The following is a 19,359-nucleotide window of genomic DNA, read 5'->3' as shown; positions in this document are numbered from 1 at the left end:
AGAATAGCAAAATAATAATATCTTCGTTAGAATTTTCATTGAAATTATGAAAAAAAAATACCAATTTTTCTTTGTAAAAAAAAATCAGACTTTAAATATGAATTTTCAATCATTCCTTGATCTGAATAAAATGTTTTACTTGATTGAAATTCATATATATAATTTTAAAAAAAATCTGCTAAAAAAAATACTTGATTTTTTCTTAGAATAAATATCGAATCACGCAACCTCGACACATTTATTCTTTTTTGTTAAACTTTTCAGGTAAGTTTTAAAATGAATTGTACTTTTGAAAAGAAATTAAACTCAATAAAATTAAATTTGAGCATATGAAATAGAAGAATATTTAATCGCATTTCATTTGATTCTTATTTTAGGCATAAAAATAGGCATATGAAAAATGTGGCTTTTTGCTAAAAAAAAATCTCAATTTCCATAAAATAAGAATCAATTATTAATCATAATTTTTAACAACTGCCTGACTGATACAGCATGTTCTTCTAGGGGAGATTTTTCTGTCAGTCTGAACAAGACTCTTGCAGTCTTTCTCCCATCCTCAATTCTCGTCACTCGGCCCATCCTCAAACATCTCATCAGGGGATTGGTACTCGTAACCAGAACTATATCTCCGTCAGCTAGTGGCTCTGCCATCTCATCCTTCCACTTGGACATCCGTAATATCTTCGGTAGGATCTCCTGGCGGTAGGCAGTCCAAAACTGGGCAGATAAATCTTCCAACAACTTCAACCTGGAGGAAATTTGGTCCTCCGGTTTCATCGCCACATTGCACAACGGCTGGCGGTCAACATTTCCCAGCAGCTGGCCAGGGGTAATCAGCCGCCAATTCTCCACGTCGTTCGCAGCTTCAATCGTCAGTGGTCTGCTATTCATAATTTTGCTGACCTCCGCCAACAGCACCAGGAGCTCGTTGAAATTAACAGAACTATTCACCAACTTCTTGGACAGCAATCTCTTGGTTAATCCCACCATTTTCTCAGCCTGCCCAATATAATGGTGGGCTCGGGCCGGGATCTGAGACCAAGAAAACTCTACCTGGCTGCCCAACTTCTGCTCTAAAACCTTGCGAGCACCGGATAATTGTGTGCCCATGTCGCTTACTATGATCTTCGGCAGACAATGAACAGCTTCCAACTTGCGCAGGGACAACAGGATACTGCTGGTATCATACTTTTCCAAGGCATCTAACCACAACGCCCCTGAGAATCTGCAGACCACCACGAACACCCACACCTTCTTCGTTGCTGTCTGACTCCTCGTTTTGGCGGCAGCTCTCCTCGTAACCAGCGGACCCATCAGGTCGACTTGCACAGCTTCAAAAGGCCTGCTCGGGACCAACTTGTCAGGTAACACCTCCTTCATGGTAGCACGACATTCCTTAGCCCTCTCAACACTGCAGGGCCAACATTTCTTCACTTCCATGATGGCCAACCTCCTTGCCTTCACAATCCAGCACCAACGGCGGCTCTCAGCTAAAGTTCCACGGACACCAGAGTGAAGCTCAACATGCGCTTCTCTCATAAAAACAGCAGCTAACCAATTACCAGGCTCCAAAATTATTAAACCTGGCATGTCTTCAAATATCATTTTACGGCCGCCAGTAATGGCGTCAATGACTGGCTGTCCTCGACCAACCATTTTAAGAATCCTCATCTCCTTGGTCACATAATTTCCACCGGGACCAACGACAGGCCAGGTCAATGATACTTCATGCACTAATGGATTTAATGACGCATAATTGCCTTTAGCATCATTTATCCACTCATCCTCTTGGCTTCGTGACACAATGAAAAGTTCCGCCGCCGCCATAAAATTGTACAAAGACGGCTTGTACACAGAATCTGCGGCTGCTACATGACTACCAGCGGCTGTAGCCTTACCTTCTTGTCTGCTCTTTAGCTTCTTCAACCAGGTGTTCGCAACTTGCAGGACAGCTGCCATAATACGTTTGGCCTGTCCAAATGATCTCCTGTGCTTAAACCTAAAGACATCTTCAGCGGCTTCTCCGGCAACTTTCATTGAACATAACTTAACCATTTTGGTATTCAACTCCTCTGGGGGTAAAACCTGCTTGACTTCCTCGGCAGTTTTCACCGGCCACGCACTTTCATCCTGGCGCAACCATTCTGGGCCCAATCTGTACCTGGAACCTGGTCCCAAATCTGATACTTTGCAGGTGCTTCTGGTGCCCAAATCTGCAACGTTTTGCGTCCCCGGGACCCACCTCCAGTCATCCTTGTTGGTCGCAGATTGAATTTCTCCAATACGATGAGAATTAAATGTGTTCAACATAGCACTGTTGGAAACTATTTGTGATAAAACACACGATGAATCAGTAAAATACATCACTCTGATAATATCAAAGGGCAGGGCATCTCTGACGGACTTTGCCAACCTTGTGGACATCTGGCACCCCATCAACTCAAGGCGTGGAATTGATTCACACTTGACCGGCGCAACTCTTGACTTGGTGGCTAGCAGAAACGTTTCAAATCCTTGTCTAGTTGGCCACCTCAAATATGCATTAGATGCATAAGCCTCTGATGACCCATCCGAAAACATCATCAAGGATGGAAGGCCAGTTGGTTCATCCGGGACCACACAACGGTCAAACTCCAATTTAGCGACCTCAGCTCTGTCCTCCAGCGACTGAACAAGTTCATCCCGTAGACTTTTTGGAATGAAATCTTGCCAGCCCAAATTCAGCAAACATGTTTTCCGCAGGACAAGTTTAATTCTCAACAGAATAGGGCTGCAAAGCCCGATCGGGTCGAAGGTTTGGGCGGCGAACCTGTGAACCATCTTTTTTGTCAGATTCTCGTCCAAGGCGTCCTGGAGGTTGTACAAATCAGCATCCTCTTTCACCTTCCTTCCCTTGACTTTACCATCTTGGTTGACTCTTGTGGCGATGGACAACACATCGGTGGCTGGCTTCCATATCAGCCCGAGAACCTTGGTAGGCTGGCAATCATCTCCAGAATAAATGACTTGTTTGAAGGAAAAACTACCTTTGCCGATAATCCTGTCGGCCTCTTTCATCATCTCCTTGGCTTCTGGCTTCGATCCTGCTCCCGAAATAACGTCATCTATGAAGCTGTGCTTCTCAAGCTTGACTGCAACTGGAATCTGAGGTAACTTGAACTCCTCATCAGGGTAGGTAGGTATTTGTGGCTCCTTCCATAATTCAGGTTTGGCAACAATTTCACTACCGTTTATTTGTCCCTCTCCATACATCTCCTTGACCTCTGCTTCACTCTTTCCGCCGAACAGGCGGGACGTCAACTTCAGGGCTGTAACTGCCAAATTTCCCGCAGCTAACTCGCCGAAATTTACAACTTTGGTCAGGTAAATTTCAAGTGGACCATCTGGCGTCGGGGAAAATAAAACTCTCTTCATCTGGCTGTCGAACTCTGTGGCCAGGATGGAGTTATAAAACTTGGAGATATCCGCGGTTATACCAACCTTGTAACCGCGGAAAAGCATCAAATGATAAAATATCTTCTGCATTGGCGGCGGGCCTCCCAGCATTATGTTATTAAAACTGGTACCCTTGAACGTCAGAGAACTATTTGCACACAATCGCATGGGTGTGGAACTTGAATCCTCCTTGAAAGCAACCACTATTGATGAACAAGACTTAGGTCCTTCATACTGCAATTCTTCAGGCGTGGCTTTTTGAAAAACGCCTCTTCTTATGGCGTCGTTGAATACCTCCACATACATTCCATAGGTACCTTCCTTGACCATCCTGGCACGATCCTTTTCAGCAATTTTGCGGGCTAAACTTTCATTGTAGGGTAAAGTGTGAGGATCTTCAATATAAGCATATTGACCTGTCCACTTGTTGGACTGCAAGTCTAGTGTTAAACCTGCCTCAATTATCCTCTGCCTCTCACGCTGGTCCCAGGTAGTGCCGTCGGCCATAGCCTTGCACTCTTGACAAGCAGTACATCCTGGACAAAGTGCCTGCGGCTGTACGCCAAACGATTCAGACGTCAGAAAGTCTGGCAAGGTGCCTCCACTGACACTGACAGCCTTATAAGCCGACTTTTGATCTCCAGCTCCACCATCAGCACTCGTACAGATAAAACCACTACCAAAAATGGTTCGCCACAACATAGACTGGCCCACTTTCTGGTAGGTTGAAGGAAACACGTCAGGATGTGTATTTCCAATGATGATATCTAAGCCTCCACTAATATATGTAAACCTTTCTGGCGGCATTTTAAATATCTCGGCGGCAGTTTCGGGGTGGACCGAGCGCATCTCGTTGGCCCCGCCGAGGGTAGGCATGACAGCTGCCTCAAACTCCCTCAGATTGCCGTCCCTATCCTTCAGATAAAACACAACATTGCGGCAGGAAGACTCACTGCCATCAGCTACAGAAATAGTTGTATATCTGCCAGTAGATTTCAGCTTCAACTTGTTGGATAACTTCTCAGACACAAGTGGCAAATTTGCCCCGGAGTCAAACATTACCGTGGCGTGGCAGGTGCCGCCGCCAGGTGCTACAACAGGAACTAACTGAAGTAAGAAGGTACAGGGGCTGGGTGCAGAACTTGACTTGTAAACTGTATTCACACCAGCACTAGCCTCATGGAGTAACCTGGAATGGTATCTGTCGCAATTATTGGTACCACAAACACCAAGCTTATCCGATTTATTACATTTGTCAGCAGTATGGCCGTCACACAAGCAGAGTTCACATAACTTCTTCTGCTGGACAACTTTCTTGCGGTCAACCACATCCATCTTCTTAAACGTGAGGCAACGGAAAATCGGGTGCTTCTCCTTGCAGCTCTCCACAGGACACGCACTGTTCCACTTGGAAGCCTTGTCCTTCCCAGCCTTTCCATTCTTATTGTCGCTGCGGCCAGATACTTGCGCGGCGGCAGCTCTGTCACGATTTCTCTTGCCGGCTCCACTGTCATAGGACATATCACCGGCCAACATGGCACCCCTGGTCCTCTCCAGCAGTTCAACAATCTTCGGGATGTTTGGTTGGTTCATGCTACCTAGCTCCATCATAATTTTGTCTCTCAAATTTTCAGGGCACTTGTCTTTAAAAATATGAATGAGAGTTAGGTGGTTGTAATCCTTAGCTGCAGAACCAACGATGGCTTCTACCTCCTGCATCATGCTCTTGAAGGTAGCAATTGCGCTAACCACGTCCACAGGTTTATCCACAGGTTTCATCTTGTTCAACTTAGTTAAAATCCTCATGAACCGGCGAGTGTTTGATAAAAACATCTGGTCAAGAAACGCCCATTGTTCATTGTGATCTCTAATCGCTGACACTTGCTTGCGTAGTTCCGGGTTGGTTATCACCTTCTCCATACACAACATCAGACTTAACCTCTGGTCAGCAAATCCATAACCAGAACATAGATCTTTAAAGACCTGTTTAAAGTTTGGGTAATCCGTGTCAGTACCGTCGAACGACGGCAACAAACTGTTGTCCCAGCGCCCATACTGCGGGTTGGAACTCCGAATATCCACAGCAGACATACTTCTGGAGAGCATGGCAGGTGTCCCACTCTCATCCAGATTCGATGAACGACGTTCCATCTCTCTAAGCCTTCGGTACATATCACGTACTTCTTGGCGCAACTCCACGGAAATTTTAAGCACTCCCATGTCCATCTTCACCTTCTCAATGACGTCGAGGTTCCTGGCGACAGTGCTTGACCTCGCGTCATCTGAATCATTGTCAAGCCAGTACAGAATTTTTGTGCACTGCTCCAACGACGCATAAACTTTGTCTGCAACAGTTTTCTGCTCACTAGCTTCATCCAAATCACGCTTAAACTCGCGCAGCTCACTAGTCTCCACGGCAGGTTTTAGACTTTTTATTAGGTCAGATTGGTCCTTGACCTCACTAAAAATGTCACGAATTGATTTTACAGTCACATTTTCACATGAACTAAAACTTTGGCAGGCTTTTAGATTGTCATAAAACACTTTTAACTGTTCATCAAAAACTTCTAGCCTTTCACTGCCAATAGCGATAGCTCGCTCAATTTTCTGCTTTTTGGTTAGTGGCATATTGATTCACTAGGTACTTATTTCACAGAAAAATTGTCACAGTTTATTGCATCAATAATTCACTAGATGCTATTGATCTCTTGATGAATGCTAACGCCTATTCATCAGATACTTTGAAATTGTCTCAACCATGACACTTTGGTTGAGCTTGACTTCCGAATTAGCGGGAAGTTCACGAGATCAGTTGGCGAACATACAAACCCCCAATACCAGGAACCATCAAGTTTCAACAGCAGGTTTGAATATAGATTTATTGATGAAATTATTTCAAAGACCTGAAATTACAAGATCAATTAATAAACAGAATAAATATTATTCGTTATCTTAAAACTTTGAGCACTAAAAAAAATCTTTTTCTTTTCTTATGGTTAAAGAATCTTTGGAAACTTTGGCTTTAAAGGAAAATTATTTGGTTTAATAAATCCTTGTTAAATGCAACAATAAGGCACATAAAAATTACTAAAACATATATTAATCATAATTAAGTTTCATGCTTAGCTGGCTAAAGCCTTTTTAAAACTACATATCATCGTCCTATACACCATACTTCTTAATCAAATTAACAAATTCTACCTGAAGCTCTTATGGTTTCAAATCCCTGATATACTAGGGTCGTTCACACTCAATGAGACCAATGATAGGCCCAATTTTGTTCTCCGAAATCTTCACACTCTCATATCTCATTCAAAAGTAAAGAACGTGCGCATCCAAAATAAACAAACACTCTATGCCGCGCCACATTATGAAAGGAAAGCCCTAAAAGACGACATTTGCGCTTTGATTTTGGTTTAATGATAAGGAATTTAATTTCGAACTTGATAAACACAAAGCTTCCTCGAAAAGAGGTTAAGACACCAATGATGTACATAGCCAATGATGATACACAAAGATACCACTTCTGTAATTGCAATTAGTGGTTGAAATGTCAGGACACTTAACATAATGAACCAAACAATCAAATGAAATAAAAGCCCCTTAAGTTGTAAAGCAAATTAATGAGAAAACGTTTTTAAAACTTTGGGAACTGGACTAGTGTATTAAACAGCCCATTATACCCTCCCTCCCTGTTTATAAATGGTTTTAAAAAGAGGGTTATTTAAAGAATGGGTCATTGTGCAATTCAAGAGATATTGTGAACATTATGGTCTTTAAACGGATTAAATACGGATTGTTGGGTAGCTGACTAAGGGTAAAAGTGGCTGGCAGGGTGATCAACAAAAAATACCATTTAATTTTTTGCTTCTCAAATATTAACGCTTATAGGATAACTTTTTGTCGGCATAATTGTCTTATACCTACTTGTGGAATTGAATTAATTTACAAAACTGTTTCAAATATTTTATAATTACAAACTTTAAAAAAATATAGTTATTGCAGTTTTGGGGGAGAAAAGATTAATTAATAGCTAGTATACTATACCTCTCTCTCTCTCTATCTATCTCTTTAAGGTAAATTGAAGGAAATAGATACAAACATTTTTTGGAACATCCCATAACTCTTTTATTTTTCGTAAAAAAGGGGAGGATGTGGAATTTACCAAAAGTGTACACGAAAAGAGCGTTGGATGGAGAGGGGGAGGTCATATTGTACCGAAATTGCAGAGATCAAAACAATGATCAAAATTGTGCAAATAACTGAAAGGGAAAATTTGCAAAAATTAATTCAAGACAGGATAAGTAGAAACAAGGATGATAGTATCTTAAAATTGTTCATCAAATGAAAGAAAAGAGACATATGCAAAAATTAAGAAGCTTTACTGACATTTAGATAATCAATTCATTTATAATTAGCGACAACGTCCCTGGCCTCTAGGGGCTCTGTATTCGAAGAGAAAGGCTAGAAAAATAGCCTAAAACAGTTCCAAGACCGAAATATGAGAATTGATTTGCCTTAAACCATTAAATGAGCTATGTTTAGCTTCCCTAAAAAAATAACTCTGTAGGTTCAGTAATTATTGAGATCATAAGCTTCAGACATAAAAAAAAACTTACTGCTTTATATAATAGGATATCCTTTTTTCTTTGTATATAAAAAAACACTTATAGAGTAGCTGTGCAAAAAAAAGGGTTTGCTAAAAATATACTTGAGTTTTAAATCCTTTTAGCATGTTAATAATTATTTACGCAATTTAACTTTTCAATCAAAAAAACTCTTGAATTAGAAAATTGACCTTATTTTGATAACCCCCCCCCCCTAATTTAATTTCTATTTTTATACTTTATTATTGTGGGGTGGGGTTAGTCCTTAATAAAAATTAAAATGAATTATTTCACGGATTTTTTCCTTTTCAGAGAAGTGCCATGATACATTCATCACCGACTATGTTCCATCCCAGGAGAAGAAGTGTGAGACCAGCTTCAAGAAGAACTGCCACATTTACTACAAGCCTATGGTAAGTGATACTTTCATAAAAGCCTATACAATTTAATTGTGTTATTTACTATTAGCCCATTAGCAGGTAATTTTCTTAATGCTAGAGAACTGAAATATTTACCACAAGCCTTTGGTAAGTATTACTTAAATATAGGCCCAAATAGATTTTACATTAGATATACTATTTACTTATTTACTATATGCCAAAAATCGATTAAATAATTGCCTAGAAAAAGCAACTTTTACTGCAAGCCCTACTTGTTTATGCTACTTTACTATAAGCCATACTTAATTACCTTTTACAAAAATTATCAAAAAAATTAATAATACTTCTATTTACTGATTCTATATATTTTTCTATAAGCCCATGGTACACACTAAAAAGTAAAAAGAGTAGACTTTTAGATATTTATTATAGCCAATCGCAAGGTTTAAAAGAGTAAAATGATAGCTTTGATTTTTTTTAACAACACACAAGAATTATAGAGTTGCTTCATTATGATAAAAAAAAGTTGTTCAATAATTTAAAGACAAAAAGCTTCCAATTTACTTCATACAGAAATAGTTATTCTTCTTGTATCCTTGGCTAAAATACCAAAATATTAGAAAATAGATGTACATAAATAATTTTAGTTGAATAAATCTTCACATGTGTGCCTCTAAAAGTATTTTATAAAATATAAGGATCTGGGCTTGCAGGATCATACCTGGAAAAAATAGCAAGATTCTTGTAGATTTTTAATTTCTTGAAGATGTTCTTTACCTGAATGGTATAGCAAGGTTTACTTTTTATTTTTCTTTATTACACAACCTTTATTAAAAAATCCTCGAATTTAGAACCCAATAGTTGTGATGTTAAAAGAGATCAATCATATTATCTTATTGATTTTGGTTTTGATAACTCTCATGTCCTTATCATCAGGGAGGAAGGGGGCACTTGGCTATTTATTCCACTAGTTCCCAAGGTTTTATAAGAACGTTTTCTAATTCGTTGGCTTTACAACTTTGGGGACTTTTATTGAATTTCGATTTGCTGATTTATTGAATGTAGTGTCAAATCCTTTCAACCATAAATTGCAATCTACAGAACGTGTAATTTTGTGTATCATCATTGAGGATGTACATCAATTTTTCGGCCATTGTCTGACGAAGCCCAATCTGTCTTTATTTTAATTCCTGTGACGTCATAAAAATGAGGAATTATCCATCTCTTTTTTAGGGGTTTTCTTTCCCACTTCTCTTCTCATATACCTTATTTTTATGACGTCAAAGGAATCAAATGTAGGACAGATTAGGCTTCGTCCATTGTCTTACAACTTGAGATCCCTGTCTTTCCATGGAAATCAAATCTACATTCAAATTTTCCAGTCTATTTACATACCCTCTTATCCATTTTTTTCATTGAAGTCACTAGATTTAGTCAGAGAGGGAGGAGACATTGGGTTGTTTATTACACTAGTCCCCGAAGTTTTAGAAAAAAACGTTTTCTCATTTGTTTAATGGTTTATTCTGGTTGGTTTATTAAGTTGAGTGTTCAAAAGTTTAAACAACTAAATTTATGCTACATAAGAGATAATTTTGTGTATCATCATTGGGGATGTAAATAATTTATTGGCCATTGTCTTATCCCTTTAGATCCCTGAGATATAGTTATATCAAGAAAATCGAAAGTTTTTTTGGGAGTGTTTTCTTAAAATTGTTAATTTAAAAAAAAACAGCGAGGGTCCTTTTTGTTTAATTTTAGCTATTTCCGTTGAAGGAAAATTGACCTGTTGTCATGAAAAAGCACAAAATCTTAGGACAATTACAAAGCTTTAGCAAAAACTGCACATTCAAACATTTTATAATTTAGAATCTTTTTGGCAATTTTATGGGATAGTTATTATAGGGCAATCGGTCAAAAAGTAGTTCTTTAAACCTTTTGGGCTTACGTATATTATCTTTTTGTCGTTTACCTTTTCGGATTATGATAAAAAATTAGATATTTTTGTAAAAAAAATAATTCGTCTGTCTCCAACTCATCCACCTGTCAAAAATGATCCTTTATAAATGAAACTTACCCTCATAGCTGATGTTAACTTTAACATTATAATAGTTTTAAAGATAGTTTTCCGTGGCAATTAAAAAAAAAAAAAGAGTAAAACTAACTGTGGTAGCCCCGAGGGGCCAAAGGCCCGAGCGAAAAACGGATATTAAGTTTTACGATCTTTATTCGTGGAAAATTTTCTACAATACGTTGCTATACATGATTTATAGTATAGCTGAGCACCGGTTCTAATCCAGTAGATCTATAAATCGATTTCGAAGCCATACTGAAAATAAATTAAAAATATATGTTGGATGGCGAAAAATTTCAAAGCAATACTTTATTTTCAGATTGTCCTTCCCTGCCCCTTTATATTCAACGGCTGTTAAGAATTGTTTGATGGATGCTGACATCCGACATAACTTGTTAAAACAAGGACCAATATGTCAAGTAATTTCGCAGCTGACTTCAGAATCGTTTCATCTAGTTGCCGAGTCGAATATGGATCACATTGTTACATGCTAAAGGTCTTTAAGATTGTTGCCATTGCTGCTTTGTAAGACGCTTTAAATTATTATTTGAACAACAAATTGGCATTAAAAAGCAGAAGAAAAAAACAATGAATTAAATATTTGGTCGTTGGTAGGATGTTGATAACTTGCAGTTTCTTAGAATTATTAAGTACCAGACTGTTGCCTGTTATAAACTATGTCTGTTACTTTCAATAAAGTAAACGACTAAGGTTGAGACTACAATAGAATAAATTACCCCCAGAATTATAGAATAGCTACATTACTAAAATAAATGTTTCAAATATTTCTGTAAAATCCAAGATTTCATATCTTGATAAAGAAAGAAAAAAAGTTTTTCCTGTTTATTTTCCTATATTTTCTACATATCCTTCAACCTATCTAACTTGTATATAACTATATCTACCTAACTATATATCTAACTATCTATCTTACTCACTTTCTAGCCGTCTATCTATCTAAAAATCAATCTATCTATCTAACTATCTATCTATCTATCTAGATGTTTGAAGAGAATGTCGAGATCTGTGAGGAGCCCCTGAAGAAGGTTTGCAATGACGACATTGTTGGAGAGGACATCTGCAAGACTCATTATGAAACTGTCTGCGAAACCAGGTAATAACTGATGGACTTGTTGATTAAAGATTTACTACATACAACCTAAACAGATGGCTTAATTAAAAACTTTGATTATTTGTAGACCTTCTTATGCCGCTTAAAATGGTGTGCGGGTATGATCTGTACGTTCAGCCGTTTGACAGCTAGCAGTCTTTAAAATTCATAGATTTTTGGAAATATTGCTTACCAGCAATATTTTACCGTGAACTGCAGTAGATCCAAACTTTGTATAAAACTCACTTATATAGCCTGTATGAAAACAATGTGTGAATTTACATTACTGCTTACTTCCTACGTTTTAGGGGAAAAAATATTCATATAAAGTAACCATATCAATAAAATTCGATTGTATATATTAATGTATAGACTGATAGATTTACAGATAGATGGATAATTTAAATTTTGTTTATTCTCCTTTGCAGATTTTTATTTGGACTAAATTCCACTTTCCGAATATTGCTTAAATTCCATCTTGCTGTCCTTAACACATAGCTAGAGCCGGATCTTTGCTTTAAACCATAGGCTAGGGAGAAATGTACAAAAAAAAGTGCGCATTTTCGGTAGAAAAATATTCTTTAGATTATAGGAAAATTTAAAAAAAAACACTGAAAATCATAAGAAAAATGTCACAAAGTTTTAAACGATCTTTTTCTCCGCTTAATTTATTCTTAGAGGTCGTTTGCATGGATATAGAATATACTTGGATATATCAATTTATGTTGTTAACATGGAACTCATTTTTGTCAGTTCATTCATCCAGTAGGAGTGGGGGGGATGGGCTAAAACGAGTGGATGGGGGGTTTCATTATTTTAGCCTGCTGCAAGTTTAACTTTATTAGAGTACATGAAAAACTGGTGCAATGTCCAAGTAATGATATATCGACTTTTTCACTTTCAATATTCTTTTAACCCTGTGGATACCGCCCTAATTTTGCAAGGTCGCACCTTGGCAAAAATTGGCCCCCTTTTGTCACATTATTGGGCAGGAATTGGCACAGTTTTTGCAACCATTTACAAATTTACAACCTTTACTACATGTGGAAGTGTTTTTCAGATTAAGCTAAACTTTAAAATATATATAAAATAGCACATGACCTAATAAAAAATATAGTAAAACTTCAATGAAAAGCACAAAAACTAATTAAGAAATATATAAAGACTTTTTCCATAAAACAAATATACTTTTCTTAAGAAATTTTTTTCGGTAGTTTTTGAAAAATATCTTATGTTAAAATACAACTTGTATATTTTAATAACATGACATTGAATATTTATGCTTTTCTTAGCGAAGAAAACATTTTTACATCAATATATCGCTCCAATAATCTCTTTCAATTGGAAAACATGAAAAGGAATCAATTAAAAGCAAATTAAACTGATGTAAAATATGATTCCTTCCTATTATATTGATTTGGATTATTAAATGTATGTATAGATAGTTTTAGTGTCTTTCATGTGAATTCTTGAAAAATTGAACGTTTGTTGTGCCACTAATTGTCCTTGTTATCAACCTGACTGGGACATTTTTGCGACGAACAAGCATTTTTGCACGGGTTATAAATCAACAGAAAAGAATAGAACAAAATCTTTTAAATTACAGCAAATATATAGGACACAGTGATGGGGTAATTAAAGGTAAATCTTTCCCCATCCCAAATTCTATTAACTCATTTATGCATTCGTTGCGTTATTGAAAACACATACAGTAACACAATTATTGAGACGTTTCAAAAACAGCAATTAATCTTATATATTAGCTGTTAAAATCAAGTTTCCTTCAAATGTTTCAGACATACATACAGACTTTTAAATTCAATTCAAAATAAATAAAAATCCTCCAAAAGTAGTTTTAAAAACTGAACGTTCTTAAACATTTTTACTAAGAAAGTAAACTTGAATTTAAGTATTGGAGTAACTTATTGTTTTACAAATTTAACAACTTCTTAGGTTACTGCAGGGATATAAGGATAGGAAAACCAATGATAAATTAACCACTCACTTCCAAATATAACTTATATGGGGGAAAATTAGGAGAATATTATTCGGAAATCGTAAGGTTTTGTTCCCTCCCAACTGGCTAATATAGTAATTCCCATATCCCCTCCCCTTACCATAAATTAATGTATTGATCAATATCTGAAGACTATATTAGCATCCTAAAACGACGACAAAGATTTCCATGTCACAATATCAAAGTATTCTATACCCATTACTATAAGAGTTTATAAGTTTTTGTTTATAAGTAGAAGTTGTTTCATATTTTCTCTGTTTTAGTACAAAACGACATAAGAAAATACACTACATCTAACGTAGGTTTGCAGCAAAAAAGTACACGTTTTTCCTATGTTGAAAGCCAGACATCAAATGGTTATATTTTGAATAAAAAATCAATTTTCGTCTCAAATATTTTGATTACTTTTACCAAAACTGTACAGAAAAAGTACTGGAATGTTTGTCTTTATGTGTGTTTTATTTAAAATCTTTAAGTATTTTCAGACAGACACAATCATTTTTTATTCCTTTATAAGATACTAGCGGCTACGCCCCCTAGAAGCCTCTAGGGGCACTGAAGAGGAGGGGGGGGGGGGGGAAGTCGACCTCATTCCATTATAAATTTGAGTTTCAAGGGAGTTAACAAATATTTTTCGGGGGGGGGGGGGGAGTGGTGAAGACACCCTCTCCAAACATAGTTTAAAACTGTAAAGGAGAACAATATCGGTTCAGCGGTTAGCGAGATCCTCCTTCGGGACAGACAAAAAACGCTTATTACTTTATATAAAAGGATATCAATATTTGATATAAATAGCAAAAGGAATGAAGGAAAAGGGAAAATATTAAAGTTTTTTCTATTAATTTGAATTTTTGTAATGTTTTTTGTTCTTTTTACCCAACCATTTTTTATCAGTATTATAAGGTTAAGACAAACACTTTCTTATTAATTGATACATTTCAAACTAAGTATTTGTTTATCCATGGCACTGAAGCAATACATAATCTAATTTTGATTTATATCGCTTCATTTATAAAACTCTGCATGATACTGCTTCGGAAGCGCAGCTACTCTATAACTAGATCATGTCCATACGTACGTCCGTCTGTATGTCAGAGTAAGATGAGCCTCTCTGGTACACACACACGCCAAAAAAAACAAAATTTTCTAAATCTAATTTAATTTCTTTTGTAGATATTCACTGTATGATAATTTATTGTTCTATTTTATTTATTTCAAAGTATTTAACTTATTTCTGCACTATTTAAAGCTTTTTTGTCCTTGTTTTTTTCTTGTGTTTATAATTAAGTTTAATAACTCAATCAAGAATTGGCTCATTGTTATTTTTTATCATCAGGGCTAAAGGATTAGTTACCTAACTAAACTTTTGATTGCAAATCCTTCTCTGAAGTAATTAATTAAAAATAGGGTTGGCAATCTGAATCCGGGATCCGGAATCCGGAATCCGCCCAATTTTTGGTCAAATTTGGAATCCGAATCCAAATCCAGAATCCGTTTTTTTAATAGCGGATTCGGATTCTTAATTGGTAGGCTAAAATTAGCTTCTTAAGTTTTTTCTTTCAACTCCCCCTTTTTGAAGGCAAAGATTTTCATCATTATTTATAAAATCTTTTAAAAATAAATTATATAGAACACCAAGAACATTGATTTTTAGGACATATATATGTAGCACTTATTTTTTTAAATTTTTTAAAAAGTCTTTTAAAATATTGCTAGAATCCGGAATCCGCCAAAAATAAGAACCCGGAATCCGCTGGAATCCGCCATTTTTTGGAAGGATTTCTGTAAGAATCCGAATCCAGGCCAAAAATTTGACGGATTACCATCCCTAATTAAAGGTCTATCTTTGTATTATTTAGACATAACTATTTTTCTATGATTTTGTGCTTATTCTGACTTAAAAACAAAAAAAAAACGTTACAGGCCAAAAAAATGAAAAACTAATTTCCTCAGATAGCATATCCTTCTATCCCTGCAAATGACACTTTAGGCAAATTTAAAGACCACGATCGAAAAAAAAGAACATTGTCATGTTTAATTTTGATTCATAATGTGATTTGTTTTAATGTGTCAATACTTGCTTATAACATAGCATTAATTAGTTTATTAATCTATCCTATCCTATTATATAAAGTAGTAAGCGTTTTTTTGTCTGTCCCGAAGGATCTCGCTAACCGCTGAACCGATATTAGTCTCCTTTACATTGAAGATTCTTATAGGTCCTGGGAAGGTTTTAAACTATTTTTGCGGAGGGTATCTTCACCCCCCCCCCCAAAAAAAAAAAATATTTTTTTACTCTTTTGAAACTCAAATTCAAAATAGGCTGAGGCTGACTTTTCCCCCTCCTACCTTAAGTGCCCCTAGATGCTTCTAGGGGCGTAGCCGCTAGTCCTTATAATAAAGTAACAGGATCTAAGTGTGTGTGTGGCCGAAGGATCTTTTTAACAGCTGAACCGATACAATATAGCTTCTCATATGTCCTGGGAAGGTTTATAGCTATTATGATAAATCACCCCTAAAAAAGAAAAACTATAAATGTCTTTTCTTTTCATAACTACAATTGAAAGGGGGTGACTACTCTCCACCTCAAAGGCCTCTAGGGACGTAGCTGGTAGTCTATTTATAAATCAAATTATATAACTATTCATATATCTAACTATCTTTTATTTTTATATGTCTAACTATCCATGTTTCTAGATACCGCGAGCACGAAGTTGAGCAGGACGAACCCGTGTGTGAGATGGTTACTGAAAGACGTTGCAACGGAGTTACAGGTAGAAAATATTTACCAGGGCTCGACAGCCAAGCATCAGCCGCGAATAAGCTTTAAGTTTAAAACCATTTACATATATTCTTTGAAAATTTTCTGTGTCAGGTTTAGACTTCTAGCTGATTTTAAAATTGTAAAATTTGATTTCCCTGAAGCTTACAGGCGGCTTTTTGAGTCACTTTGTAGGGGTGGAATTTTCAAGATTTTTACTAGTCCTTGTATTAAAGGACGAAAAACATTTTGAATATCTGTAACACCAAACTTTTTTTAGTTCCCCTGCCCGACAGCTCTAACAGCACTGAGTTCAGATACAAACGTCAGGCTGTTGATGATGATTCTGGCAATGGACTCAATGCCAACCTTGGATTCCTCCAGGTAACCAGGAAGGGAAGGGACATTGGACTGTTCATTACACTAGTCCCCAAAGTTTTCTTATTTGTTGGCTTAACAACTTTAGGGGTTTTATTGAAATTGTATTGGTTGGTTCATTTAGTTAAAAGGGTGAGAGAGTAGGAGGGGGGGGGAGGCAGATTTTCGTATGTTTATTTATTTCTGTAGGTCAGGTTAGGTTAGGTATAGGCTCAGCTGGGATTACGCATTGGGATAAAAACTAACCTTCATCTCCTATTTTGATTTTTTTTCTAAATTAGGTGGAAGGAAGGTTGTTGGTTGTCTGTATCATGTTACCTTAGTCTAATGCCAATAACATATTGTTAACACTTTTAACATGAGATCAATGAAACTTTTTGATTTTTTAGAACAACGAATTCGTGAACGTTGGTGCTGATTGCGAGGAGTGGCCTGTACAAAAGGTTTGCTAATTCTTTGAATTCAATATGCTATTTTTTATTCATTTTATTCAGTTCAAGGTTACAGGAATAATCTAAAAAAAACTTACATTGAAGCGATGGAAAGTATCATGTGTAATGTCATAAAAAAAGGAGGGATAAGAGGAAAAGTGGAAAAGGAAACCCCTAAAAAAAGAGATGAATTTAGATATGCTTTATGACGTCACATATGAAACTTTCCAGGACTTCACTTACATTGGAATAATTAATCAATCAAGTTTAATTATCTATTCCTATATTCTTGATGTTTAGACATTTAGCAGATGGGTATACCTAATGGCTAATTTACATTTTGTTTTTGCTTTATAGAAGAAACACCATATTTTTCCCGTTAATTGAGAATTCTTAATTGATTTTAAACAAAAATTATATGTTTTAAATGTAAAGTTGTACTAAGTACTTGAATACATTTTAGTTAGATCAAGCCATTAAGTTACAGATTATAAAATGAATTAATTAAAGCCATACAAATTCTATATACATCCAATATTTTTAACCCTTAACGGTCGGGGGGGGGGGCGTTGAACGCCCCCCCATCCGGTTTTTTCTATCTCATTTTCTGTGTGTGAAAGATAATGAGCCCAAACTGCTTGACTTTTTAAGTATGGGTATGACACATGACTGAGAGTTGGAATTTTTTGAATATCTCCATCCTGGCGGGCACAGGATGCCAGCAAACCTGGCAGGGTCATCCAGGTAAAGAGCAAAAATATTTTTTTGACTAAAACAAAGCATTTTATCATACCAAAATACTAAAAAATCCTTTAGTAGTACATCCTTATATGAAATACAGGTGTTCAAGTCACTTTCAGGTTCCAGGTATGATCCTGCAGGTCCTTATCCTCCAGGTCTCCAGAAATCTTTAAAAGGCTCCTGTGGCCGCAATTTTTGACTTAGAGACTTCAAATTTTAAACTTAAGCTTTTCTTACATGTCTACATAATGCATTAAAATTTCATGAAGATCCGCCGCCGTTTTCCCGCCGACCGCCGACTGCGGCGGCTGGCAGCTGCCAAGTACAGCTGCGGCCGCTGAAATTTATATTTTGATATTTCTAATGTAAAATTTACATAAAAATAAACATTTTCTGGGAAAAAATTTTTCTTCTAGCTTCAAAAATAAGAAAATTACAGCCGTTTGAAATTTTTAGATAAAAAAAGACCTAAAAACAAAGGTTGTTAAATAAAAGGGTGAAGGAAGCGAAAATTGACTTAGACTTATAAAAGGTCGGAAATTCATTATGAAACAGGGGATTTGCACAAAAAAATTTAGCCCTCTAGCTCTAATAGGAACTGAGATAATTAGGGGGGGCGTTGAACACCCCCCCCCCCCCCGACCGATTAAGGTGCGGCAAGGGGCCCGACTGTAAAGGGTTAATAAAGAAAAAAAGATATTAATCTTTATAGCTATAATTAAATCATTTTTACATATATTCAAATTATCACATTTAAAAAAAAAGACAATTTAAGCAAAATGGTGACCTGTACAAATTTATGCAAAAGATATTTTTAAAGTTATCTAACATACATATTATTATGTATGCATATTTATAAAAATCATTTATACTAAGTAGTTGAGGAAAAAGACAATTTAGTTAATGATATTTTAATATAGCAGTAAAATGGTTGGTTAATCTCAGTTGACTTATTAATGACAGGGGAAACGCTCTTTTCCTTAATGATTATCAGCTTAAGTATGTATCAAATTCAATAAAGGATCATAAAATATCAATAGTTAATGTTTATTTTATGTAAAATATTGTCCATATTTGCTTAAATTGTCTTTCTTTTTTTATAGAATTTTTATATGAAAATCATTTTTAAGCTAAAGATTGAATATTTTTTATTACTTTAGATGAACGAAAATCTTTAGTTTAAAGAATATATTATTTCATTATTTTATCAGTTTGGACCCTAAAAGAGCTAAATTATTTAAACATTACCATCTAATTTATTGAAAATTAAAGCACAATAGCAAACTATTGTACTAAGATATTCGCAATAAGGCTGAAAAAACGATTATTATCCGCTGGATTATAACCGGTTATCATTCATACTGAAAAGTCTTGTATAGCATCGCATTACAGACAATTTTCTACAAATAATAAAATATTAATCAAAA

At 36.0% G+C, this 19,359-nt stretch overlaps 1 protein-coding gene and 1 long non-coding RNA gene across 3 annotated transcripts in view; one reads left to right on the top strand and one right to left on the bottom strand.

Moving 5' to 3' along the window:
- LOC145333396 (uncharacterized) overlaps positions 1-19,359 on the top strand; it is a 94,723-nt gene that overhangs the window by 60,025 nt on the left and 15,339 nt on the right. For both annotated transcript variants that reach the window (XM_080178514.1, XM_080178512.1), the window contains 5 exons: positions 8,355-8,455; positions 11,495-11,607; positions 16,319-16,395; positions 16,663-16,766; positions 17,150-17,203. In XM_080178514.1, the coding sequence (XP_080034640.1) occupies positions 8,355-8,455; positions 11,495-11,607; positions 16,319-16,395; positions 16,663-16,766; positions 17,150-17,203 (449 nt within the window). The remainder of the gene's footprint in view (positions 1-8,354; positions 8,456-11,494; positions 11,608-16,318; positions 16,396-16,662; positions 16,767-17,149; positions 17,204-19,359) is intronic.
- LOC145333397 (uncharacterized) lies at positions 6,301-6,722 on the bottom strand. The gene is made up of 2 exons (XR_013884491.1): positions 6,637-6,722; positions 6,301-6,338 (listed from the first exon to the last, which is right to left on the bottom strand). It is a non-coding gene; the product is annotated as an uncharacterized LOC145333397 (long non-coding RNA).

The sequence above is a fragment of the Acartia tonsa genome, chromosome 12 (assembly GCF_053477335.1).
Source record: "Acartia tonsa isolate MP-2025a chromosome 12, ASM5347733v1, whole genome shotgun sequence".
Lineage (NCBI taxonomy): Eukaryota > Metazoa > Arthropoda > Copepoda > Calanoida > Acartiidae > Acartia > Acartia tonsa.
This window is presented reverse-complemented; position numbering and strand designations above follow the sequence as displayed.